This window comes from Zalophus californianus, chromosome 14, assembly GCF_009762305.2.
Source record: "Zalophus californianus isolate mZalCal1 chromosome 14, mZalCal1.pri.v2, whole genome shotgun sequence".
Taxonomy (NCBI): Eukaryota; Metazoa; Chordata; class Mammalia; order Carnivora; family Otariidae; genus Zalophus; species Zalophus californianus.
In genome coordinates, this window is record NC_045608.1 from 70,360,517 (window position 1) to 70,385,982 (window position 25,466).

The 25,466-nt window shown below is 34.9% G+C and overlaps 1 protein-coding gene across 4 annotated transcripts in view; it reads left to right on the top strand.

Moving 5' to 3' along the window:
* Window positions 1-25,466, top strand: part of SMAD4 (SMAD family member 4) — a 51,970-nt gene that overhangs the window by 20,386 nt on the left and 6,118 nt on the right. For 3 of the 4 annotated variants that reach the window (XR_003516820.1, XM_027575421.1, XM_027575422.1), the window contains exons 5-10: window positions 4,428-4,640; window positions 7,881-8,000; window positions 8,095-8,211; window positions 9,657-9,707; window positions 16,784-16,967; window positions 18,077-18,245. Coding sequence is in view for 3 of the 4 variants with exons in the window: in XM_027575421.1 (XP_027431222.1) it covers window positions 4,428-4,640; window positions 7,881-8,000; window positions 8,095-8,211; window positions 9,657-9,707; window positions 16,784-16,967; window positions 18,077-18,245 (854 nt within the window). In the remaining variant the exon portion in view is untranslated. The remainder of the gene's footprint in view (window positions 1-4,427; window positions 4,641-7,880; window positions 8,001-8,094; window positions 8,212-9,656; window positions 9,708-16,783; window positions 16,968-18,076; window positions 18,246-25,466) is intronic. The other variant, XM_027575423.1, reaches the window with a different exon arrangement.

Sequence of the window (25,466 nt, forward strand, 5' to 3'; positions counted from 1 at the left end):
TAATGTTTGGTAATTTGGAGTCATGTAGAGCATGTCCTTTAGAAATAGCAATATTCTAATTTTTCTTTGTTTCTCCCTAATTTATTTTTAGAAATGATAGATATTTTTAAGTATGATTTAAAACTACATATATTAACATTTTTTGATCTTGTTACATTTTGAGTAAATAAAACAAGTCTACTCTCACTTTCATAGATGATCTAATTCTATTTTAAAAAGGAATGTGTTTTGAGTTAGGGAAATGAAATCAGTGGGGGGGCGATGTTGTTTTTTAGTGTAATATTTGAGAACAGATATCTGTTAAAACTTAGTTTTGTTACTCAGAACATGTTAATGAACTAAAATTTTTATAAGAAGTAATTAATTTGCAGAGCAACTCTGATAACCACCATTATCTTAGAAAGATGTGCAGTTGTTCTGGAGGGAAATTAGTGGGTTGGCGCTTCTTGTTGCAGAATCTTAGAGGTGAGTCAGAAATATCATCTGACCTTAAACAAAATTTAGGAAGAGCATGAAAGTCTACTTGTTTTTACTGTCCACTTTCCTTCCATGTCACTATAATAGAGGAAGACTAGTGCCTTTTGGTACTTGCTAATGGTTAGTGGGTTTCTGAGAATAGCGGGTTGGTAATACGGTAGTGGCCTGGGAAGGGTAGCTCTAAGATTGGTTAAATTCCGGCCTCTTTGCTACACAGATACTGATATTATGTTATTTATTTTCTTTGAAAGTAAATACCCTTCAGATCTTCACCATTCTCCATTCCTGATTTTGGAGAATTAAAGTATTCAGCTCAGTAGGGATTAAGGATTGGGGGCCTATAGTGATACTTATATCAGAATCTTTTTAGTGGGAGTGGTTGTGAGGAGATCCGGTTTTGAAGACTCATTACACTCTTCCCTTATCCTAACATGCTGCTGCTGTTATAAGTAGCTGTCTTTGGTCGGATTGTGTGGGTGATAGGCTCTTTTTAGTGGCTCTAAGTTTGTTTTAGCCTTGCAGATCCCCCTAGTGGTGGTTTGTAAAGGCCAGCTTCAGTGGCTTATTTCCTCAGCAAACAACAGGTGTTTTTCACAGCCCCTTCTAGATTTGGACAAAGAAATAATACAAAGCCAGGCAAAGAAAACGTTAAGAAAATGGGATAGTTCCTTCGCTTTTGAGTTGGAATCTTAGGGTAATCATTTCCAGCCTATCTCATATCTTCTGTGAAACGTTCCATGACCACACGTCTGCATATTCATTTTAAGAAATATTTAATAAGCATGTATTGCTTGGTACTGTGTTAGGATCTAGGGACGATAGTATAAGTAAGGTGTGTTTTCTCCACTCTAGGTAGCTCAGAGTTTAGTGGAGGAAAGACAAGGTAAGTAAGACAGCAACAGTAGCATCAGACAAGTGCTGTGCTCTGCCTGTGGGTGGTGATGAAGAGCACTGACTTAGGGTGAGTCTAGTGGCTTCAGCTTAGTGATGAATGGTGGGGTCCAATTTTCTTAACTGATGCATAGTGATGAATGTCCCTTATACATTCCTTTACTCCTCGTAAAACATTTTACAATTACATGTATGATTGCTCTTAACAGGACGGTTAAAGCATAATAGCTAACACTTGCCAAGTACACACTTTGTGTCCAGTACGAGCTATATGAGTTACAAGTATTGTTTCATAATTCTCATTATACCCCCACATGGAAAGTCGCATTTTCCACACTTGATTAAATGAAAATCGAGATAGACAGCTAGGACGAGCTGGAGTAATGTGTGCTCAATATTAGATATTTAAACAATAGAAAAATAGAAGAGTGTAAGTTCCATGAGGGCAGACATTTTTCTTTTGTTTATGAATGTATTCCGGGTGCTAGAACAGTACCTGGAACATAGGTGCTCAATAAATATTTATTCAGTGAATGAATTTGTTGAATGCTAGTCCATGAAGAGAAATACTTAATAGTTTGGTGTCTGTTATTCTGGACTTAAAAAATATATACTATATGTTTTTTAATTTTATTTTTTTGAATAGGCAATACATGGTCCATAAATCAAAATACTATAAAAAGGTATACAGTGAAAAGAAGTGCTCCCACCCCTGCCCCCATTCCCCCCTACCTCAGGTAATCAATTTTATTAGTTTCTGGTGTTTCCTTCCAGGGTTTCTTTATGCAAAAATACATGTGTTATTTCCCTCCTTTCTTACATAAAAAGCATATTGTGCACTTGTTCTGGACCTTGCTTTTTAAATTACAGTTTGTGATTTTTTAAAACATGCATGTGATCATAGTGTACAATAGTGTTTTGTAACCTACCTTTTTTCTCTTGGCAAAAATAAACTGCAGACATCTGTCATTGATTCCTACAGTTTTATCTAAGGGACATGTTTTAAGTTATTTGATTGAAGAGACTTGTAGTCATGTGGAAGTCTCAAAGTTATCTTTGGGGAAGGTTTAGTCAGTGTATTAGGCAAGAAAGTATTATGAGGCATAACTCTTTAAAAGTAGAGTTTAGTTGTTATGATTGCACATTAAGCTGAGAAGAGTCAACTGAAAAGCAAAAATGATGAGTATCAAGTTGACTGACCATTTTCTCAAATCAATAGCTTTCTCCTTATGTACTAGCAATACCAATATCTTGGTAAAAAGATCCTTGTCAACTATAGTAACAAAAAACCCTAAAATATCCAGGAATTACATAGAGATGTCAGAATCAATATGAAGAGAATTATAGAACTTTGTTGAAAAGTATAATTTTTAAAAAAAAAGATTGGGTAAATAACAGTAATATCCACTTTGTCCCAAATGATTTTTTCTTTTATTTTTATAATTTGGCTAACATTAGTGATGAATAGTTGGGTCCAATTTTCTTACTGATATATAGTGATACGTTAAGCATCCTTTTGGTTATCTTTTTGTTTCCCTAGGATTTTTTGAAGAAAAACTTTTTGCAAAATCTTCATGACTTTTTTTTTTAAAGATTTTTTTATTTGAGAGAGAGCGCATGTGCATGTGTGCATGGGTGGGGGAGGGGCAGAGGGAGAGAGAGTCTTAAGCAACCTCGGTGCTGAGTGTGGAGCTGGACATAGGACTCGCTCTCACTACCCCAAGATCACAACCTGAGCTGAAACCAAGAGTCGGACGCTCAATCGACTGCACCATCCAGGTGCCCCTTCATGACTTTTGATGCATGAAAAAGCGCTTTAAGAGATTGTACATAGAAATTTGAATAATGGATTATTCTTACTGCTTTGAAATAGTCTCCATTAAAAAAAAAAAAAAAAAGCCATGTTGGGGCACCTGTTTGGCTTAGTCGGTAGATCATGCGACTCTCAATCTCAGGGTTGCGAGTTCAAGCCCAACTTTGGGCATGGAGCCTACTTAAAAAAAAGGGCCATGTAACGAATTGGTATTTATGTGTTACCAGTTTTTTCAAAAATTGACATAGGGAAAGATAAAGGGCGCTATATGTTGATTCTTAATGGAAAAGAGAATGTCTTGTGGACTGTTTATTGACTGTTCTAAGAGGAGAACGTAGTATTGGAATTCAGTGGATTGTAAAATTCTGGGTTAGTGTTAGTTTAGAAGCAGTAAAGAGTTGTTTGCTAAAGATAAAAAGCACACCCCAAAGCAATAGACTAAAAAAAATGGGGAGGTTCTGGGCAGAGAACAGTTGATACCAATGCAGTTTAAGTTTTCTTTTTTTCCTTAAAACAAAAGCAACCATCCTCTAGTTTGTTAAAGGAAAAGTGTTATGTTGTATCAGCTAGAGTTTAGGTTCGCTTATTAAGGTGTAACCACATAGGTGAAAGATGTTGATTGAATTTTTTCACAACATATATTTATCAAACATCATTATTTGATTTGGTTTTTCAGAAGGAAATTTCAGTTTGACTTAACCATTTAGAATTTTTCTTTCTGGTTCTAACCCTGTAGGGGACATTCAGTACCTTTCACTTTCAAAGTATGTCACTTAACAGTAAGTCTAAATCCTGGAACTGGATAGCTATCAGATCCCATTCATATTTCTACACTGTGAAATTAGCAGAAAGATATATAGCCAAGTCCTTGATCTCAGTTTGGTTTTATGGATAAACATTTTTCCCCAGCCATTTAGTTTTTATCTAACTCATGTATTTAAGATGGTTATTACTTCTAGGTTAATCCAGAAACTAAGGAATACCTCTTGAGCACCACTTCTGGAAGTTGTTGAAATGTAGTCCTCAAATTTCAGGGGGTCAGTCAGGTTGACTGATAATCTGAGATCCCTACTTCCAAACAAACAGTTTTTGTGGATAAAGTAGTATTCTTTTCAAATATGAAAACATTCTGAGTTAGAGTTATTTACACTATAGTTGATTTTAGGTGTTGTATTACTTAACAAGATTTTTTTTTCTGGTAACCGAATCTTACAAGATTTTAAAATGTGTTTAATTTTTTATATAGCTCCACCAAGTATGTTGGTGAAGGATGAGTATGTTCATGACTTTGAGGGACAGCCATCATTATCCACTGAAGGACATTCAATTCAAACCATCCAGCATCCACCAAGTAATCGTGCCTCAACGGAGACTTACAGCACCCCAGCTCTGTTAGCTCCATCTGAGTCTAATGCTACCAGCACCACCAACTTTCCCAACATTCCTGTGGCTTCCACAAGTGAGTAGTAGAATCAAATGTAGTCAGCAAGTTGATCTTACCCTATTTAATATTTATATGTAATAATTATATCTACTTGGAGGAAAACTCCAAGTAAGTAAAAATCAAAAGTACTGTGGTATCTTTTATAGGATAAAAGTATTAAATAGGCTTTTCAGTTGGTCCTGGAAAAAATGGTGTTTGTAATCTACTTGAATGTTTTTATGTTGATGTACAGTCACTCAGAATTTAAGTAATGACTTTGATTATAATACTGATTTAAATTAGTGGTCTAATTTGTACTTTCTCTACTATTACATGCAGAAGTAAGAATCATCTTGCACTTTCAGATGTGTTTTAGAGAAGTGTTTAAGTAGTTAACAAGTAGTTTTGGACCAAGATGTTTATAAAAATCTCTGTCAATTGAATTGTACGCCTTTCCTTAATTAGGGTTTCTATTGTGCTTTATCTGGCAGAATATTACTTTATAATAGTCGTTTCAGTCTCCCATTGTACAAACTTAGAAAAAGGGATCTTGACAAAGTTGTTTATAACATATATCCCTCAAGATAGACATTGTTTTTTAGTCAGTTTTGAAATAAAGCTAAATTCTAGGTATCTATTATTATTATTATTTTTAACCAAGAAGTCTTTTTCAAAAAGATTCCTCCCATGATAGAGATGCCATTTTCTCTGCCACATTATAGAGGCAGAGGGCTGTTAGGTTTATGTTTTCTTGGGGACTGATCAAGGCAATAATGACTCTGTTCTGTTAATATTGCTGTTTATTTTCACAGTTACCAAAGGTTGCACAGTTTGCTGTTTGGCAAGTGGAGTTGCTTTTTTTTTTTTTTTTTTTTTTAACTAATTACAGAGCAGTGTCTTGGCATGTGTATGGTGTTATTTGTACCTGGTTGCTAAGGAGATTGTATCTAAGCCACATCAGCAGTAGGTTGTTGATAGATCTGGACTAATACTTTATTAGCAGCTACTAAAGGGAGCATTATTCTGTTACTTTAATATCAGATCAGATTCAAAATGGAAATTTGATCTTTGGAATAAATAGAGGACTGATTTCTCTAATTGAGTTTATAAGTATGGTATACCAAATATCCCCCCCTTTAATTCATTTCACCTCTTCAAAGCAATATATTTTGGATTTGCTGCATGAGATGACAGTCTCACCATAGACAACATATTCTAAGTGGAGTTTATAGGTTAAGCACATACTTTAGAACCTGGACCCTCTTAATCACTTAGTGCTTCTGTTATCTGTCTACTCTTTATTAACCAACTTGGGAATATAGTTGACAGGGTGGTCAGTGATGGAGAATAAAAGAAAGCATATTATAGCCACCCAAGCATAGATTAGTGAGAGCGCAGCCACTTACTTAATTACTTCTATTGATATTATCTGGAGATTGAATTTGCATGCCTTTGTTGATGCTTTCTAAAGTGGCTTTGCTTTAAGTGTTCTATTTTCTGGATTCAAGTCCTATTGAAAACCAGAAAAAGTGGTATTAGTGAAATTCCGATAATTTTTCTTGGTAGTTTTTGGATGTATTTTTCTAATTGAATAGATGATTATTTTTAGAATTTGTCACAAAATGTTCTTGTAGATCTCAAAATGTGTATTGATAGAATTAAAAGAAAGAAAAAAATTGGACTAAAACAGGAATTGGAAGACTATTTTGAATGAGCTGGTATAGTTGTATTATTTAATTTCTTCTTATATACTTGGAATTGTGTAATGGAAATACTCAGTACAGATAACCACAGTGGGCTACTTTATAGTCTGTGTTCATTTTGCACTTGAATATCTTCAGGTTTTCTTTCTAAATATCTGTAATTAAAATAATCTCATTTTGCTTATATAGTGACACTTTTTATAAGCTAGCTAAGAGTCTGTGGCATGCATAGTTGTTAAAAGCAAGAGTAAAAGTGTATTTGACATTTAAAGATAACTTGGAAAAAATTTGGGGGATGAGTAGGGAGGGAGGTTGCTAAAAACATCTTTAAAAGTAAATAATTTGGAGATTATTGCAACCATCTCTTTAACTTTTAATTTTATAATCCTCACCTTAAGGAAATGTGATTTGCAGAGAGGAGAAAAGTGTTCCTTTTCCTTGATACTTTGAGCAATGGTGTCATTTCCTTTCTTCTATCTATACTCCCATTTAGATGAGAAAAGATTGAAGTGATGCCAGTGATAGATAACAGTTATGAAATTTCAGTGCTTCCCAAATGCGATAAACAATTGACTTAATGCTTGCTTGAAGAAATAAAGCTTTTTCCACTTAAAAAAAAAAAGCCTTAAAAATATAGGTTGTTGGGGCACCTGGCTGGCTTGGTTGGTGGAGCATGACTCTTGATCTCAGGGTCGTGGGTTTGAGCCCCACTTTGGGGGCAGAAATTACTTAAAAAAATAAAAAATAAAATACAATCTTTTAAAAAAATGTAGTTCAGTAAGCAATATCATTGAATGGTTTTGAGTAGAATAGAAACCAGACAAATCTTACTCCTCCTGGTATATTACATATAGAAAGGGTAACTAATTTCCTCTCAATCCAGGAAGATGGTAGTGTTCTTGGAAGGAAGTGATTTTTGGTTTTTAAAAGTACATGAAAAAATTTCAAAGTAGACTTATATTTTGTTGTTGTGGTTTTTGTTTATTGTTTTTGTTTTTCTTTTTTTTTTTTCTAACAGTGCTCTATTGATTGAACAGTGGAGCTTGACCTTTTCTAAACTTCACCTTACCCATCACATTCCATTTAAAATATTTGCCTGCTCTGCTTTTCTTTTATCAAACTCTAGCATTTTGCCATTACCAGTACCAGTGCTGATAGTAATGAATTTCCAGTTTTCAACATTTCCTTGAGTCTGGACTTCTGGAGTCCTGAATCAGAAAGGTCCAGAGCTACTTGGCATGGCCAGGGATGAGCTGATGTACTTCTGAAGTTATTATGATAAGCTAGACATATAGTGGCATTTTGCTGGCATTTGAAGAATATTTATGAAGGAAAAATCCTCTAAAATTAGCTAGACATTACTTAAGGTAGAACAGTTTTGGACATTTTCAAGTTAAGGTTTGCCTTCATAGATGACTTTAGGGTTTATTACTTGATAGACCATGGATGAGTTCCATTTTTTGCCCATCTTTATAGTTGTGATTATCAGATATAATTGGTCCTTCATTTACTGTATAAAAACATAGGATTGCATCGATCAATGTACCGTATTAATGTCTTCTTGTTCCTCTAGGTCAGCCTGCCAGTATACTGGCGGGCAGCCATAGTGAAGGATTGTTGCAGATAGCTTCAGGGCCTCAGCCAGGACAGCAGCAGAATGGATTTACTGGTCAGCCAGCTACTTACCATCATAGTATGTACATGCTTTTTAAAATCTTTTAAGTAGTTGAGAAAAAATAGGCAAGCTTTCTAAAAGCAAATTAATCCATGTGGGCCTTAATTTTTAGACAGCACTACCACCTGGACTGGAAGTAGGAGCGCACCATACACACCTAATTTGCCTCACCACCAAAACGGCCATCTTCAGCACCACCCGCCTATGCCGCCCCATCCCGGACATTACTGTAAGCTCTCGTTTTTGTTGTAAGGGCCTTTTCTTTTTGAGAACTGGTTTTCTTTCGATTTTTTTTTTTAAATGTTTTTACATCTTTTATTCATCTTACAATTTAGTTTCATTAAATGATTACTGCTTTTCAGCATTTTTGGTAAACAGTATTATTTACTTTTTACAGTTTTGTTATCATACCTTTGTTTTAGAGGAGTGATGTTTACTAAGCACATTTATTTCTCTTTTGCTGATGTTTCATTAACACCACATTGATTTCCATTCATTTGTTTGTTTGCTTTGTATATATTCCTAGATCTCATGTATATCTGTATATCCACCCTAAGTGGGTTGAAACCCCTTGAGTGTCAAGATCTCAAGGCTTCCCTCATCATACTATTCAGCATACTGTAGACACTTAGATGTTGAATCTATCATTACTCTGTGCAAGCTTGATTGGGAGGGAGACTCTACTGATAATTGTAGCTTGTAGTTTCAGGCAGAAGAGGAACATTGTTCATCTGGCTTAGTGAAGTCAAGAGCATAAATTTTTCTTATGTATTAAATTCCTTTTCCTCCATTATAAATTAATAGTACCAAAGAAAACTTGGAAGAATCAGAGAAGTGTAAATAAGAAAATAAAAATTACCCAGAGTCCTCCTACCTAGAGATATCTACTCCTAATATTTTGTCTTATTTTTTCTTCCAGTCATATAAATGGGTGTCTATACACTTGGGAGGGGAAGGATCATTCTGTGTATATATTGTGGTATCCTTCTTATTTTCAATTATGTTACTATTTTTCCATGTTTTAGAGAATATAATTTTTTATGGCTGCCTGGCCAAGCATAGTGGTTAAGGTGCTGAGTTTGGACCCTTAATTGGCTGTGTGACCGTTGGCAAGTTACATAACCCCCACTAACTAAGCCTTAAGGGTAACGGTAGTCTCCATCTCAAGAGATGTTGTAAGAGGTAAATGTAATAATTCTTGTGAAGTGGTTAGCACAATGTTTTAACACTTAATAATCTCTCAATTATCTTAGCTACTGTTCTGTTACGTAAATATCCTTAATTTAATAAACCCTAAACACTTGTTTTGAGAATGGACCTAACAGTTTGAATTATTATCATATATTGCATTGTAAATTATAGTCTGTTATGTTACATGAATAATTCATTTATAATTTACATTAAATTTTCCATGTACAATTATTGTAAATTGCTAATAGCACTTGGCACATAGCATTAAAATGTTAGCTCTTAAATATCCACAAAAGTAACTCAAGAGTATTTGCTTATTATAAAGTAATCTAAACAAAGCTTTTACATTTTTAGACATTGCATAAGCTTGATCTAAACAACTCCTAAGGTACGGTAGTTATATTTAAGTAAGGTTTATTAAAAGTTTTAGCATTGGAAAACTTTTAATAAATAAAAATGGGATTTTTATTGTCTTTTCTTTAGGGCCAGTTCACAATGAGCTTGCATTCCAGCCTCCCATTTCCAATCATCCTGGTAAGTGTATTTCAACATTGATTCCCTATATTTAGATTTTCTTTATAGTAATTAAAACATACACACACACACACACACATTTTAGTATAATTCCAGAGTAACCTAACTTTTTAGATAAATATAATACTGCTTATCGCATTAGCTAATCAACAGTTTACGAGTAGCTGATAAATAATCACACATAGGGTGCCCATATTTGATTCTTTTTAACTGTGTGAAAGAAAAGACAACTGTTTTTTTCAGCTAAAATATGAAGTAACAAAATGCTGGTTTTAGCATTGAATACATAAATATGCAGCAGAAGAAAACTAGGTTTCAAAATAGAACAGCTGTAAAACTGTAGCTTAAAAAGCCAAGGAAGAATCTGAAGTAGATGCTGAAAATAAAAATAATTCACTGTGTCTGTTTTAGAAGATAGATTTAGGAATTTCTGGTTAATTGGAATTTTTAGAAACTTTTTGATTAATCTTCAAAGCAGTAAATAACTAAATAGATTTCTTCAATTCAGAGTTTGAATATATCTTTTTAAACTATAGAAGTAATAAAACAGAAAATTTCAATAAAATACTGAGGGCTTCTTAGCATAAACATAAGATTTTGATTTTCCTCTATCCCTTCGTATCTATTTTTCTTAGCTTAAAAAGTTGCAAATATTTAATTTCCACTCATCACTTAATTTTTCCCCTAATTAAAAATAATTTGTTTTATTATGAAGAATTTTAAACATATACCAACTATCAGACCCCCTCCCTCAATATACTCATCCCTCAGTTTCAGCTGTTAACAGCTCTGGGCCAGTCTTGTCTCATTCATACCCTCACTTATTATTTTGAAGGAAATCGTATAAAATTGTTTCGTGTATAAATATATGAGCATATATTTCCAATAAAATTTTTTTTAAAAACATAACTACAATAAGCATAATGATCAGTTTAAAGGATAACTTACAGTTCTTCAAATAGATCTACATAATTTTCTTCAACAGTGTTCTGTTTGTTACTTTTTATTTTCTAATTTTTCTTCCGGATGTTAAAAAATCCCAAAACTATTGAGGGTAAGATTTTCAAGCTTGTAACTCTTCTCATATTTCAGTTTAAGAGATTTAAAGAGCTTCTGAATCAAAAAGCCGAATTGCTTTACAGTGATCGCATCAGAGTATGAGAAAGAGTTACCATGCTCACCAGATTAGGTGGATAGTTTGATAGACTTTTTGTTGATTTAGGAGGCAAATAATATTTGTTTTGATTAGAAGAAAAATGCTACGGGTGGGGCAGAAGTACTTTTTAACTGTACATAATTACTAGTTAAATAATCCTCTTTAGTAGATTTTTCTGTATGTTATTTGTGTATTTATTGTGGCTTTAAACATTTTTAGTGGTTAAGGAGCCTTGCCTTTTTATAAACATTTTTATTGAGAAATATACAGAAAAGTATGTAAAACAACTGTACGTACAGTCTCATGAATAACATTGAAGCCAACACCTAGGTAACCACCCCTCAGATTGATAACTAAAATTTGCCACACCCCTAGAAAACTTCCTATCCCGTGCGTTTTGTTTCAGTCAAAAACTTCTCTCCTCCCTACCAGAGAGCACTGTTCTTTTTTTTTTTTTTAAGATTTTATTTATTTATTTGACAGACAGCGAGAGAAGGAACACAAGCAGGGGGAGTGGGAGAGGGAAAAGCAGGGAGCCTGATGCGGGGCTCGATCCCAGGACCCTGGGACCGTGACCTGAGCCGAAGGCAGACGCTTAACAACTGAGCCACCCAGGTGCCTCTGTTCTGCTTTTTGTGGATACTATTTTTTTTGCTCTTTGAAAGTGATCAATGCATCATGAGGCAGTCTAGTTTAGTAGATTGGTTTTACTTGTTTTTGAAATCATATAAATAAAATCATTGTATCCAAATCTTAATTTGTTGTGAATAAACATGCTGTGATAAGAGGGGAAAATCTAGAGTCTTAAGAATGAGAATTTTTTCTGGCTTCAGGGCAGCATCATTGAGAGTCAGTAGTGGTTCCTGGCACTTTGGGGGGCCTCAGTGTCCATATGGCTTAGTGGAAGGTGGTCTGCAGGAGGGAGAATAACCAGAGCTCAGAAGAAAGACATACCCTGAATGAGATGGTGAGGTGAAGTTGGAAATGGTTATTTGGACTCAGTTTGGATTCAGCAATTGCTTTTGGCTTCTTGATAGATTTTTCATTCTTCTCATGGTAGAACTGATGTTGAGGTCTAACAGCTCCTGGTGGTTAGGGAATAGCATTAACTTGTTAAGAGGATACACATCTGGAACACTGCACGTTGGCATTAAAGCTTTTGTCTATGAGTAGAATAGAAAGTGACTTAATGGTGAGAATGATCCTGAAAGGTCTCTATCTGAGTGGTTGTGAGAAGGAATTAGCTCTGTGCATACACAGATGTTAGTGTGGAATCAGCTGGTTGGAACCTATTTGGCTGTGAACTCTTTGGCTATGAATACTTACAGGCCCCAGAGGAGTTTTACCTCACAACTGTTTTCTTCATTTCTTCTCTTGTACTGTTAAGAGTACTGTTTTAACTGGTCTCCCTATTGGGAGAGCTTGTAGGCATAGTTTAATCTCTGTTCGTACTCAGTATTTCTTTTCAAATTTGAATCTAATTATTTCTCTGCTAAAGAACTTGCATCATTTTCCTTACTTATTGCTTGGCCAAAAGGTCTAAATTCCTTAGCTGGGCAGAATACAGTGTCTGATCCTGGTCCCTGCGTACTTTTCCTAGCTTTGTCTTTTTATGCTTTAACCATCCTGAACCACGTACTCAAGCTTGCTCAGCTGTATCATTCCTCTATACTTTTTTAACACATGCAGAAAAATCTTTATGTGATAGGTCTTGTATTCTATATTAGTTACTTGCTGTTCTGAAATAGAGTATTTCCCAAACTTAGCTGATTAAACCAGTAATAACAATTCTTTATCTTACTTAGTTTCTGTAGGTCAGGGATCTGGGAATGACTTGGTTGGTTTGCTCTGGATTTAGAGTCGCATGAGGTTGCAGTCAAGATGTTGGCTTGGGCTGCTGTCATCTGATGGATTTTCTGGGGCAGGAGGATTCACTTTCAGGGTGGTTTACCCACATAGCTGGTAAATTGTTATTGTCAGCAGGAAGCTCAGTTTCTCTCTGTGTGGACCTCTCTATACAGCTTCTTGAGTGTCTTCACATGATAGCTAACTTACCCCAGAGTAAGTGGTCAAGAGAAGGCAAGACAGAGCCTTGGGGTCTTTTAAGACTTAGCCTCAAAAGTCACATCATAATTTCTGTAAGATATTATTTTGTGGGCAGGGGATGACACAAGGATGTGAATTTCAGGAGGTGAGAATCATTAGGGGCCATCTTGGTGCCCACCCAGGTACTCCTAAGGTCCTAAATGTGGCAAACTCTGTTTAACATCTACCTGGAGTATACCGCTGTTGGGAAACCTTTCCTAATCTCTGCGTCCCCTGCTATCTAGTACTTTTAAATTTTTTTTTTTTAAGATTTTATTTATTTGACAGAGAAAGTGAGAGAACACAAGCAGGGGGAGCAGCAGAGGGAGAGGGAGAAGCACGCTCCCCGCTGAGCAGGGAGCCCGATGTGGGGCTCTATCCCAGGACCCTGGGATCATGACCTGAGCTGAACCAACTGAGCCACCCAGTCACCCCTGTAGTACTTTTAATTCTATTTAAATTATAGTTGTTAGTTTACAACTCTGCAGTCCTGTTTCATAAATGAATATAAAACAAAGTTAATATTTGTTTTAGGTGTCTGGTTAATGCAGCCCCTTAAGGTCCGATTAAGAAATGCTAAAATATTCTACCACAGACTTAGGGCCATTTAGATAGGAAATAAGCCTATACCTCTGAATATGTAAAATATTTGAAATAATGAAACATCATCAATATATAGTGAATCTATTTTGAGAAATGATTTTTGAAGACAGTTACATAGATGTTTTCAGAAATAGAGGTAATATAAATTGTAGAAAATGAAAATTATTATTGGTCATTACCTTGGTGTTAAGGATTTCAGATAGGCCTTATACTTGGTGATTTTTATGCTTTGATTTTGATAACTAAGTTGAAAAAAATTTTTGGAAAAGGTTAGTCATTTTATTTCCTTTTTATGGGCTCTGTTTTTGCTTTTCGTAAAGCTGAGATATATTCATTGATTAAATATTGATTACAAATTAAAGTGAAGAGTTTCCTCAGTGTCTTTGAGGTTGTTTTGGTAATTCACAAATGGGTTCAAAATCCACAGATTTCTAAATTCAGGTTATATTCTAGTACTTAGGAACTATCTACTATTCAAGAGAGTGCCTTTATGTGTTGATAAAAGATTCTCATAGGTCACCTTACTCAGATCTAAATAATAAAAGAAATAATTCATGAGTCTCTTAGGCACTTGGACCAAGTTTTTAACTTTTTGAATGACTTTATTTCAGAAATTGAAGAGAATGCCTTGGAGACTATATTTTTCAGTGTAATTGTGCTTTATAATACATTTCCCCATTATAAAAAAGTATTTTAGCTAAGTTCTTAAATTGTAAAAAAAAAAAAAAAAAAAAAAAATCATTAACTCAGCCTTTTAAAAACCTTTTCTCTGGCCAGTGATGAACAGTCCATAGGCTTCATGAGATCAGCTCAACTTCACTAATTCAGCAACAAGAAGCTAAAAATATCAACATCAGCAAGTACATAACAGCCCCACTCCCTTTCATATGAATTAGGACATTAAGAAAACTCTCTGAACTGAGTAATTTCATCCTCCTGTTAATACTGGTTTTGAGAAACTGCAGGCTTGTCGCTTAATATGGCATTTGGTCCTTGGAGCAAAGAGCAAAGAGAGATCTAGAAAATCTTAATGAGTGTTTCCTATTAACCTTCTCCTGTTTAAAAAAAAAAAAAAGTTTCTTCCAGGCTGTTTAGCAAATTGAGAGTGTAGTAAGAGGTTTTTCACATGGTATATTGTATCCCAGGACTTCCAAGGTTTCTGGAACCCACTTAGATTACTTCTAGTTCTCTGTCTTCACAGATAGTAACCCCCTTCCTCTTGCTTTCTTAGGCCTTAACAATCTCTTAACAGGTGGTTGTTTTTTCATCCCTGATCTATGGTGCAATTCTGATGCCAATTTCTGTTAACTTCACGTTTCTTAAAACTCTTCTTCACAGTAGTAGCAGGTCACCTCATTCAGAGATGCAGCTTTATGTAACCATCATTGTTGTATTGTGTCTGAGATATTAGGCAAACACACAAAAACCCCTTTGGTGACTGGAAAATAATAAGGTTTAAGTGCAGTTGCAGATGTTATAATTCATGATAATTAAAAGTATATTTTTTCTTATTTAAATGTAGAGGTTATACAGCTCTCTTTTTCTCTCCTGAATTGACTCTCATGGAAAGAGGTTGCTCACCATGGCACTTTACTTCTGGATAATGTTACTCAGTGTGAACTAGGAAATGCATGTACTTGGACCTTATTTTTTACTCAGCATTATAAACATTCATGACTTCAGGGCATTGTTTGTAACAGAATTTACTGTTTGGATCGTTTAAAGACCCTTTTAAATGCTATTACTGTTTTCTGCTTCTAGAACGTTGGGTAATTGTTATCTTGTCTTAGACAACCTCTTTTTTTAAAAAATATTTTATTTATTTATTTGATAGAGACACAGCGAGAGAGGGAACACAAGCAGGGGGAGTGGGAGAGGGAGAAGCAGGCTTCCTGCTGAGCAGGGAGCCTGATGCGGGGCTCCATCCCAGGACCCTGGGATCATGACCTGAGCCGAAGGCAGACGCTTAACGACTGAGCCACCCAGGTGCCCCATCAGCAGAAAACTTTATTCTCTAATAAGTGGCACTGGCCTTCCTCCCCCCCCCCCCTTAAATATGTCAAATCCATTTTTACTTGGCCTTTGCATTTACTTTCTTCTTGAAATGTTCTGTTCACAGTCTTTACATAAATACATGGTCTTTCAAATTTCACCTTTTCAGATAAGATGTACCCCTGCCATCTAGTATGAAGGATTCTTTCCAGTCATTTTCTATCCCACACCCCATTTTATTTTCTTCACAGTGTTTATCATTACTGGAGTCATCTTATTCATTTATTTCCTTATTTGTCTGCCTCTGCATCTCCATGAGAATAGGGACAATAGCTATCTTATTTACTGCTGTGTATGTTGTGCCTAGAATAATTCCTAGATACTCTCTATATATCTATTAAATTAGTTAAAAAAGGAAAATCAAGTAATTTCCATGTATGTTATCTCTGTGTAATAATAGTTTTATTCAAACAAAAATTAGAAATATTTGATCAAGTATATTTGCAAACCACACCAAATAGTGCCTTTTTTGCCCAATCACTTAAGGTTATTTTAAGTCATTTATTGTTGTTTAAATGAATACACTAAATACATCTGCAAAGTTAAAATTGTAGTAGTTAACATGAATTGACTTCACTAAAAATACAGATGGGACAAATGACCTTTCACCCAAGAGACAGCTGAGAATTCCTGCTCTCAGCAACTGTATAATGGAGTGTAATTAACCTTGACTCTAGTCTGTGTTGGCTGACTTGCTTATGCCCTTTCTCTCAATTAGGGATCTATAAAAGTATGTCATAAATTGATGTTACTCAAGGACACTTCCCTGGAATATGTCTTAGAGTCCGTGTGTTTTAAAAAAAATAAAAGTTCAGACTATATAGAAACTATGTACAGTCAAATGAAACATTGTGATAAAATAATTTTAGAATCTGATTACTTCTCTTCTTTGAATTCCTAGTTGGATGAGTCCTTTGAGGTAAGAACCAATTTCCAGATTTTAAAAAATGACTGGAGTTCAAGAATGCTTAGGTACTGAGCTGAAAAATGGAAGACATAGAGGTGCCTACTTTTTAATGCATTGTCATTTTAATCAGATTCTTTTGGGTGCTTTTCAGGTGCTTCTCCCCTTCCTTCACCCTTTCTTTTAGGAAAAGCTTTGTCTTATGGAATGAACATGAATGTATGGGTAGATGTTCTCTTACATGGGTAGATGTTCTCTCCTATCTACCTCCTGTAGCTCCTGAGTATTGGTGTTCCATCGCTTACTTTGAAATGGATGTTCAAGTAGGAGAGACATTTAAGGTTCCCTCAAGCTGCCCCATTGTTACTGTTGACGGATATGTGGACCCTTCTGGAGGAGATCGCTTTTGCTTGGGTCAACTCTCCAATGTTCACAGGACAGAAGCCATTGAGAGAGCAAGGTATTGTTGATTGTATAGTTAGTTATTTTAAAACTTCAACATAGTACGTTGTCATTTATTTGAAGTTACATTTTTCAATGTAGATTTATAAGGTTTTGAATATAGATAAAGGTCATCTTGAAAATTCAGAATTTGTAAACATTGCGTTGTAATTATAGATGTTTGTTATTTAAAATATGATAAAAATGGTCTTTTGTTTAAGTTAGTGATGTTTCTATGTTTTGAATAGTTAACTAGACCTTTTGGTATCCAGTTAGAAACAAATCTGTATTTTCTCTTATTGTATATTATTTCTACAAATCTATTGAGAGGAAATAATATAAAATGAGGACATGTTTCTGCAAGTATTATTTATAATATTGGAAAAAATGATAGAAGGGAAATGGTTAAGTAAATTTTGATGAACTTTCATTTTTTATGTATTAAAATGTTAATTAAAAGTTTATATAGTGAATGTAAATGCTTAAGATGAAATATTACAAGAAAATATTCATAGTTTTAGGTACCATATGATCTCAGATCTTTAAGGAAGTGTGTGTGTGCTTATAGTCATAGCTCTATCATCACTAGCTGTGTGACTTTGGCAGATTCCTTACTCTAAGCCAGTGCTGTCAAAGAATTTTCTGTGATGAAGGAAATAGTTTATATCTGTGCTGTTCACTGCAATAGCCACTACCTACATTAAAATATGGCTGTTGAGCACTTAAAATACAACTCATGTGATTAACTGAACTTTGTAATTTAAATGGGCACATGTAGCTAGTAGCTGTTGATTTGGACAGTGTAGCTATAAGCTTTTATATGCCTTAGTTTCATTTATAAAATGGGAATAATCATATTTACCTTACTGAATTGTGAAGGTTAAGTGAGAATTTATATTAAATATTTGGCACAGAGTAAGTATTATATATGCTCATAATTATAGATGAATGAGATATTAAAAAAGGAAATATATAAAAATGTTAACAGTTGGGTATCTTTCAGTAATGGTGTTATATAACATCTTTTATTTTTTTTAATTTTAATATTTGGTATGCTGTATAATCTGAACTAAAATTTATATTTAAATACTTATCAAAATAAAATGTAATTCCCTTTTTCTTCCTAAGGTTGCACATAGGCAAAGGTGTGCAGTTGGAATGTAAAGGTGAAGGTGATGTTTGGGTCAGGTGCCTTAGTGACCATGCAGTCTTTGTGCAGAGTTACTACTTAGACAGAGAAGCTGGGCGTGCACCTGGAGATGCTGTTCATAAGATCTACCCAAGTGCATACATAAAGGTTAGTTGCACTTTTACTCAAACATTTTAGACTTAGAAAGCTCTATTTGTTTAAAGAATTGAGATGGAGGTGGGAGGAGAAGAAAAATGTCTTTTTTATGTGTTAAATAATCAGAAATTATGTTTGTGTATAAAACACATTTCCTGGGGCATTTATTGACATGATTGGCTATATCTAGTTTTATGGTTGCATTCATGCCCTATTGTTTTATTAATAAATTTGTTACATGTTTTAGAGTAATACACAGGCTCTTGAAAATATTGAGTGAAATCTCGAAATTTGCCTTCCTTTGATACATGAACGGTAAAAATCAGACTCTAGAAATTTATCTTAGCCAGTCTTCAGGATTGTATGGAGGGGAATTCTAAAATTAATAGCTTTTCAAATTAAGAACCTGAGAAATGAAAAATTCTTCAATACCAGGTTTTAAAAAGTTATTTTGTACATTAAATGAGTTTTATTTATCATTTTGCATATTAAGCCTGAGGTGTTTATCATTTATTCAACCCATATCAGTTTTAGTTTATAACATACACGCTTTTGAAAGAAAGATAGTTGGAATTAGAAAGCCTAAATATATTTTTAATTTCAGGTTTTTTACAGTCATCCTAAGCATCTTCATTGTTGGCCATTGTAAGTGGAATTAACTGTAACTCATCACTTATTCCCAGGAAACTGCTTAGCGTACAAATAATACAGTCAAATAGCATATACAGAAATGGAATTGCTTGATGGCCTCACAACAACAAACTTAGTATCTCATTTTCAGTTACTGCAGTTCAGTTAAAGGATATAGGGATCTTATTTTAATATGAAACTTTCAAATTTTTCAAGTATAGAGAAAATAACAAATCCTTATGTACTCACCATCCAGCTTTAACATTCATCAGCATTTTATCAATCTTTATTGTGTTTATCACTGTACTTTTTTCTCCAGTAATTTAAAGCCAATTCCAGATACTGTGTTAGTTCATTCATAAAATACTCTAATGTAAATCACTAATTGGTGAATATTTCTAAAAGACATAATCACAATGCTATTTATTACACCTAACAAAATTAATAGTAATTCCCTGTTGAAAATCTTGACAATAGAGAATCTTTGTTGATGTGTTAGAACAGTGGAATAGAATAGAACAATAAAATATTAAAATACGTTTATTGATAGGATATTTATGATGTGGAAATGTTGATAATATGTAGAATGTGATCTTATTTTTATAAAAGAAATAATATCAAGGATATTTGTATTCATTTTTTATATACACCTACAAGTCTAGAATCGTGTACACAGTGTCTTACCAGGAATTGTCTCTGGGAGTTGGAATTATCTTCATTTGCATTTTCCAGTTTTTCCCACAAGAAATTTTAGTTATTTGTGCTTTATTGTTATTTTTAAGTGGTGTTGGATTTCCTTATATGCTTTACAGTCTATTTTATGTTGGTTGGCAAATTTGTCTTGAGAGAATTAATTCATTTTATTTTTTATTTTTTTCCTCCCTGTTATTGCTTTTCCCTATAGGGCAGTTTTGCCTTAGTCTGGCACCCTGGGATCCACATCTCAGTACCAGTTCTTTTATTTAGGAGGTAGAGGAATTTTGTCCCATGAGGAAATTGAGTTCCAATCCCCAGGTATGCTCAGGGCCTAATTCCTATTACATAGGTTTCTGATGCTTATCTCTGCCATGGGCAAGAATTTTATTCCTAGGTGCATTTCCGAATTAGCTGTCAAAGTATTTTACCAGCACTTAAATCATGGGCAGGTACCCAGTTGTAGCCCTCAGAGAGCCTGGCTATTGTCTCTTTCCATATTACAATAAGAAGTTGAATTACTAACCTCTACACCTTTTTTTTGGTCTTGTACCCCAAGTACCTCCTGTCTTTAGTTCCTGCTGTAGATTTTGTTTATCCATCATCAGTAGATGGACACATGGATTATTTCCACTTTTTGGCTCTTATGAATAATGCTGCTCTGAACATTCTTGTACAGGGTTTTAGATAGATGTTTTCCTTTTCTTGGATATATAAGTAGTGGATTTGCTGGATGGTAAGATTGAGTCTGTGTTGAACATTTTGATGGACTGCCAAGTCTGTTTTCCCAAGTGGCTATATGCCATCTTACATTTCCACCAGCAATGTATATATGAGAGTTTCAGTTTCTCTGTACTCTGAGCAACACTTGTTATTATCTGTCTTTTTTATTTTAGCCATCTTAGTGGATGTGAAGCGGCATCTCATTGTGGTTTTAATTTGCCGTAATGGCTAATAATACTGAACATCTTTTCATGTGCTTATTGACTATTTGTATATCTTTTCTGGAGAAATATCTATTCAGATCTTTTGCCCATTTTTAAATTGAGTTCTTTGTCATTTTATTATTGAGTTGTAAGAGTTCTTTATATATTTTGGGTAAGATACATGATTTGTGCATATTCCTTTCTTTGGCTTGTCCTTCATTTCACTTTCTTGATGATATGATTTGCAACACAAAAATTTTTAATTTTGATGTGGTCCAACTTATCTATTCTTTGGTTGCTTTTGCTTTTGGTGTCTTATCTAAGAAACCATTGCCTAATCCAAGGTCATGAAGATTTACTCATGTTTTCTTCTAAGTGTTTTATAGTTTTAGTTCTTTAATTTAGGTCTGTGCTCCATTTTGAGTTAATTTGTGTATATGGTGTAAGGAAGGGATCCAGCTTTGTTCTTTTGAATGACAACATCCAGTTGTCCTGGCAACCATTTGTTGAAAACTGTTCTTTCCCTTATGAATTATCTTGACACCTTTGTTGAAATTCATTTGACCTTGAATGTAAACGTTACTTTTACTTCTGTGCTATCAATTCTATTTCATTGATCTGAATGACTCCTTATGACAATACTACTCTGACTAGATTACTGAAGCTTTGTGGTAAGGTTTGAAATTGGTAAATGTGAGTTTTCCAACTTGGTCCTTCCTCAGCATTGTTTTGGCTATTGACTGGCTCTTTGTATTTCCATGTGAATTTTACTGTTGGCTTCAAGGATATATACTTGTAATAGTTCTGTCCTTTGTGCTCATAGCAGAGAGAGAAGCTGTTCATACATACCTACTCATCCATCTTGACTTGGAAATCTCTGGATTACTTGTGTAATTTGCAGTGAATGGATAAAGAACTATGGTGTTGATTATATATACTATGTGTCAGATGGGAGTTATGAATTATTCAATGTAGGGTCATATTTAAAACGTTTGAGCTTAAAAAATGTGGAATCTTGGGGCGCCTGGGTGGCTCAGTCATTAAGTGTCTGCCTTTGGCTCAGGTCATGGTCCCAGGGTCCTGGGATCAAGCCCTGCATCGAGCTCCATGCTCAGCGGGAAGCCTGCTTCTCCCTCTCCCACTCCCCCTGTTTGTGTTCCCTCTCTCGCTGTGTCTCTCTCTGTCGAATAAATAAATAAAATCTTTTTTTTTAAATGTGGAATCTTGTATAATTAAAGTAATTTTTAGGATTTTTCAAATAAATGTAACATCTCTATTTTGGTACAGATGGCTCTTAAGAAGCCCCTGAGGTATGAGACATATCATCACTTGCTAAAACACTGTCATGGATAAATTTTTATGGTAATCTCAGGCTTTTGCCATGAACAATAATTACCTTTTGGGACATTTTTTTTACACTTTTTTTTTTTTAAGATTTTATTTATTCATAAGAGACAGAGGCAGAGGGAGAAGCAGGCTCCCTGCTGAGCAGGGAGCCCGATGCGAGACTTGATCCCAGGACCCTGGGATCATGACCTGAGCCGAAGGCAGATGCTTAACCATCTGAGCCACCCAGGCGCCCCTATCTTTTAGGACATTTTAGTGGAGTAAAAACCAACATCCCATTTTTGTCATAATAACTGTTTAAGGTTTAAAAAGAATTATTTCTGTTTACCAAGCATATTATTGTTTCAGAAGACTCTTACTAGCCAGAAAAAAAGAGATGCAAGTATACACTAAGTCTTAACCATTGGCATTTTCTTCATTTGTGAATTTTTTAGGCAGTAGTAACTAAGGGATTTGTATAGTGCTGTTTAAATTGTCGTATTCCCACCAGAGATAATATTACTGGGGTGAATTATATTCAGATAACACAAACCTCTGAAAGGAGTGCCCACACATTGGGAATACACCTCCCCCTAGCCCCCTAAACATGCACACACAAGCACATTTTTCTCCTTTTAATTAAAATGAAGAAAACCAAGGTTCGGAGACACATTCTTTTATTTTATAAACCAAGAAGCTAGAACTAAATTGTGGGAGGGGGGTTTCTTCTAAGATGTTGATTTTTTTCCCTTAATCTTTCATGACATCGTAGTCCTCTGACATTCATGAAAATCTGATGTAATGAAATGGCATTTTACAAGCTTTACATGAAGCAAATGTTTGAATTCTAAGTGGCCTTACTGTTCTGCTTTCAAAAGTAAGATCTGTTTTGTTTTGTGGTGCTTACTACTGGGCAGTCAGAGTTTTAACAGCTTCATTGAGATAGAGATATAATTCATATACCACGTAATTCTCCCATTTAAACTGTACAATTCAGTGATTTTTTAAAATATATTCACAGTTATGCAACCATCATCACGATCAATTTTCAAGCATTTTATCCCTCTAGAAAGGAACCGTGTACACTTTAGCTGTCATTCCTCAGTGCCCCCCATTTCCCTCAGCACTAGACAACCACTCATCTACTTTTTCTCTCTACAGATTTGCCTATGCAGATTTTGTATAAATGAACTCGTATAGTGTGGTCTTACATGATGTCTTTCACTAGGCAGAAGGTTTTCAAGCTCCATCCATACAGCGTATATCTGTACTTCATTCTTTTTTATGGCTGAGTAATACTCCATATACCACATCTTGTGTGCTAATCCATTCATCAGTTGATAGATGAGTTTCCACGTTTTGGCTATTCTATGAATAATACTACTATGAACATTAGCGTGTACAAGTTTTATGTGAATGTATGTCTTCATTTCTCTTGGATATACCTAGGAGTGGAATTGCTAGATTTTAAGGTAACTTTGTAGCATTTTGAGGGACTGCCAAACTGTTTTCCAAAGTGGCTTAATCATTTTACATTCTGATCAGCAGTGTGGGAAGGTTTCAGTTTCTCTATAGTCTCATCAACACTTGTTATTATCTGTCTTTTTGATGTTAGCCATCCTAGTGGGTGTGAGGTTTTTGATTTTGATTTCATTTGCTGGTTTTTGATTTGCAGTTCTCTGATGCTGTCGAGTCAGGTTTGTTTTTGAACACATATATGTTAGGGGATGCTTCTTTTTTTTTATTTTATTAGAGAGAGAGAGAGAATGGTAGAGAGCATGAGAGAGAGGAAGGTCAGAGGGAGAAGCAGACTCCCTGCTGAGCAGGGAGCCTGATGCGGGACTTGATCCCGGGACTCCAGGATCATGACCTGAGCCGAAGGCAGTCGCTTAACCAACTGAGCCACCCAGGCGCCCGTTAGGGGATGCTTCTAAACCACAGGTAGGCTAGGTTGAAGGTTATTATAATCCCAGCTTAAATTGATTCTCAATTACCATATATTGTGATTCTTATCTCCAGGTCTAGTAACTTAGCAAATTCTTAATGCAGTCTTATGTTCAAATGCCCAGTATACCAACACAGTTATCTGTTTCTCTTTCTGGGTTACTAGTTCTTGGTGTTGATTTAAACTGAGAGTATTGTAATTAAGCCTTATATATGAAAAATGCCAAAATTTTGACTCCTGGTTGAAAGACAGTATTCTGAAGATGTTCACATTGAGCTTTATAAGACTCACCTGTGTTAAGTAATAGGTTTGTAATAAACTTATATGAGAGTAACCATAGGAAACATGCTTAAATAAAGTGATTAAGTCAGGAATGGTGATCAGAAATATCTTTTGGGAAGTGCCTGGGTGGCTTAGTTAAGTGTCTGCCTTCAGCTCAGGTCATGATCCCAGAGTCCTGGGATCGAGCCCCACGTTGGGCTTTGTGCTCAGTGCAGAATCTACTTGTCCCTCTCCCTCTGGCCCCCCCTCAAATAAATAAATAAAATCTTTAACAATCAGTCAAATAAATAAATAACTTTGATCTGAGCCCAAAAGGATATTTAAACCTTTGGTTCCTTTGTTTTTACTAACAACTCAGTCAGATTCTGCAAGGAAGATGATTGCATTTCAATGATAGCCTTCATTTTGCCATCCAGTATAACAGATAAAATCTATTATGGTTTAATGGATCAGATACAGTGTAGAGTAGAGAGGCGACCCAGGTTTTACTTAGCAGTATAGCCAGTAATCATAAATTTTCTGGTTTGAGTGCTTTAATTACATAAATAATCTGTGGAAGGATTTGCTGAGGTGCTTAATGAATCATCTCTGCATCTGCAGATAAAAGTCATAATATTTTAAAATTTCATTTTTGTGGCTACCTATAATAATGTGTGGCTGGTGTTGGTCTAGATTTAGGCTAGGACATTCATAATTGTGATTGTTTACAACATTGTAAGGAATCTATGTGTGAAGATCTATTAGGTTATTTTTAATGATTCATGGTGGGGAGTGGGAGTATGTTGAGAACATATTTGAAACCTTGGAGTTTATAAGTAAGGTATATTCCCTGTTTCCAGGTAGTAAGATTGTATACGTACCATACTTGGTTAGTGATGCTTAAAACAATTTTTTTAAGTGGTTGTAAAGACTTAAATGTAAAACAGAAAACTACAAAACTCCTAGAAGAGAACATTGGAGAAAACCTAGATCTCCTTGGGTGGGGCAGTGACTTTAGGTATGATACCAAGGGTACAGTCCATGAGAAACAGTTGATAGGCTGCACTTCATTAAAATTAAAAACTGTGAGAGGCTGTCAAGAAAACTGTAAGTCACAGACTGGGAGAAAATATTTGCAAAAAACATACCTGATAAAGGATTGGTATCTAAAATATAGGAAACTTTTAAAATTCAGCAATAAGAGAACAGTCTGACTTAAAAAATGCAAAAGACCTGAAGAGATACCTCACTGAAGAAAATACAGATAGCAAGTAAGCATATGAAAAGATGTTGGACATCATATGTTGTTAGAGAATTGCAAATTAAAACAATGACATACCATTATATACCAAGTAGAATGGCCAGTCTAACACCGACAGCCCAAATGCTGGCAAGGATGTGGAGCAACAGGAAGTTGCATTTATTGTTGGTGGGAATGCATAATGGTACAGC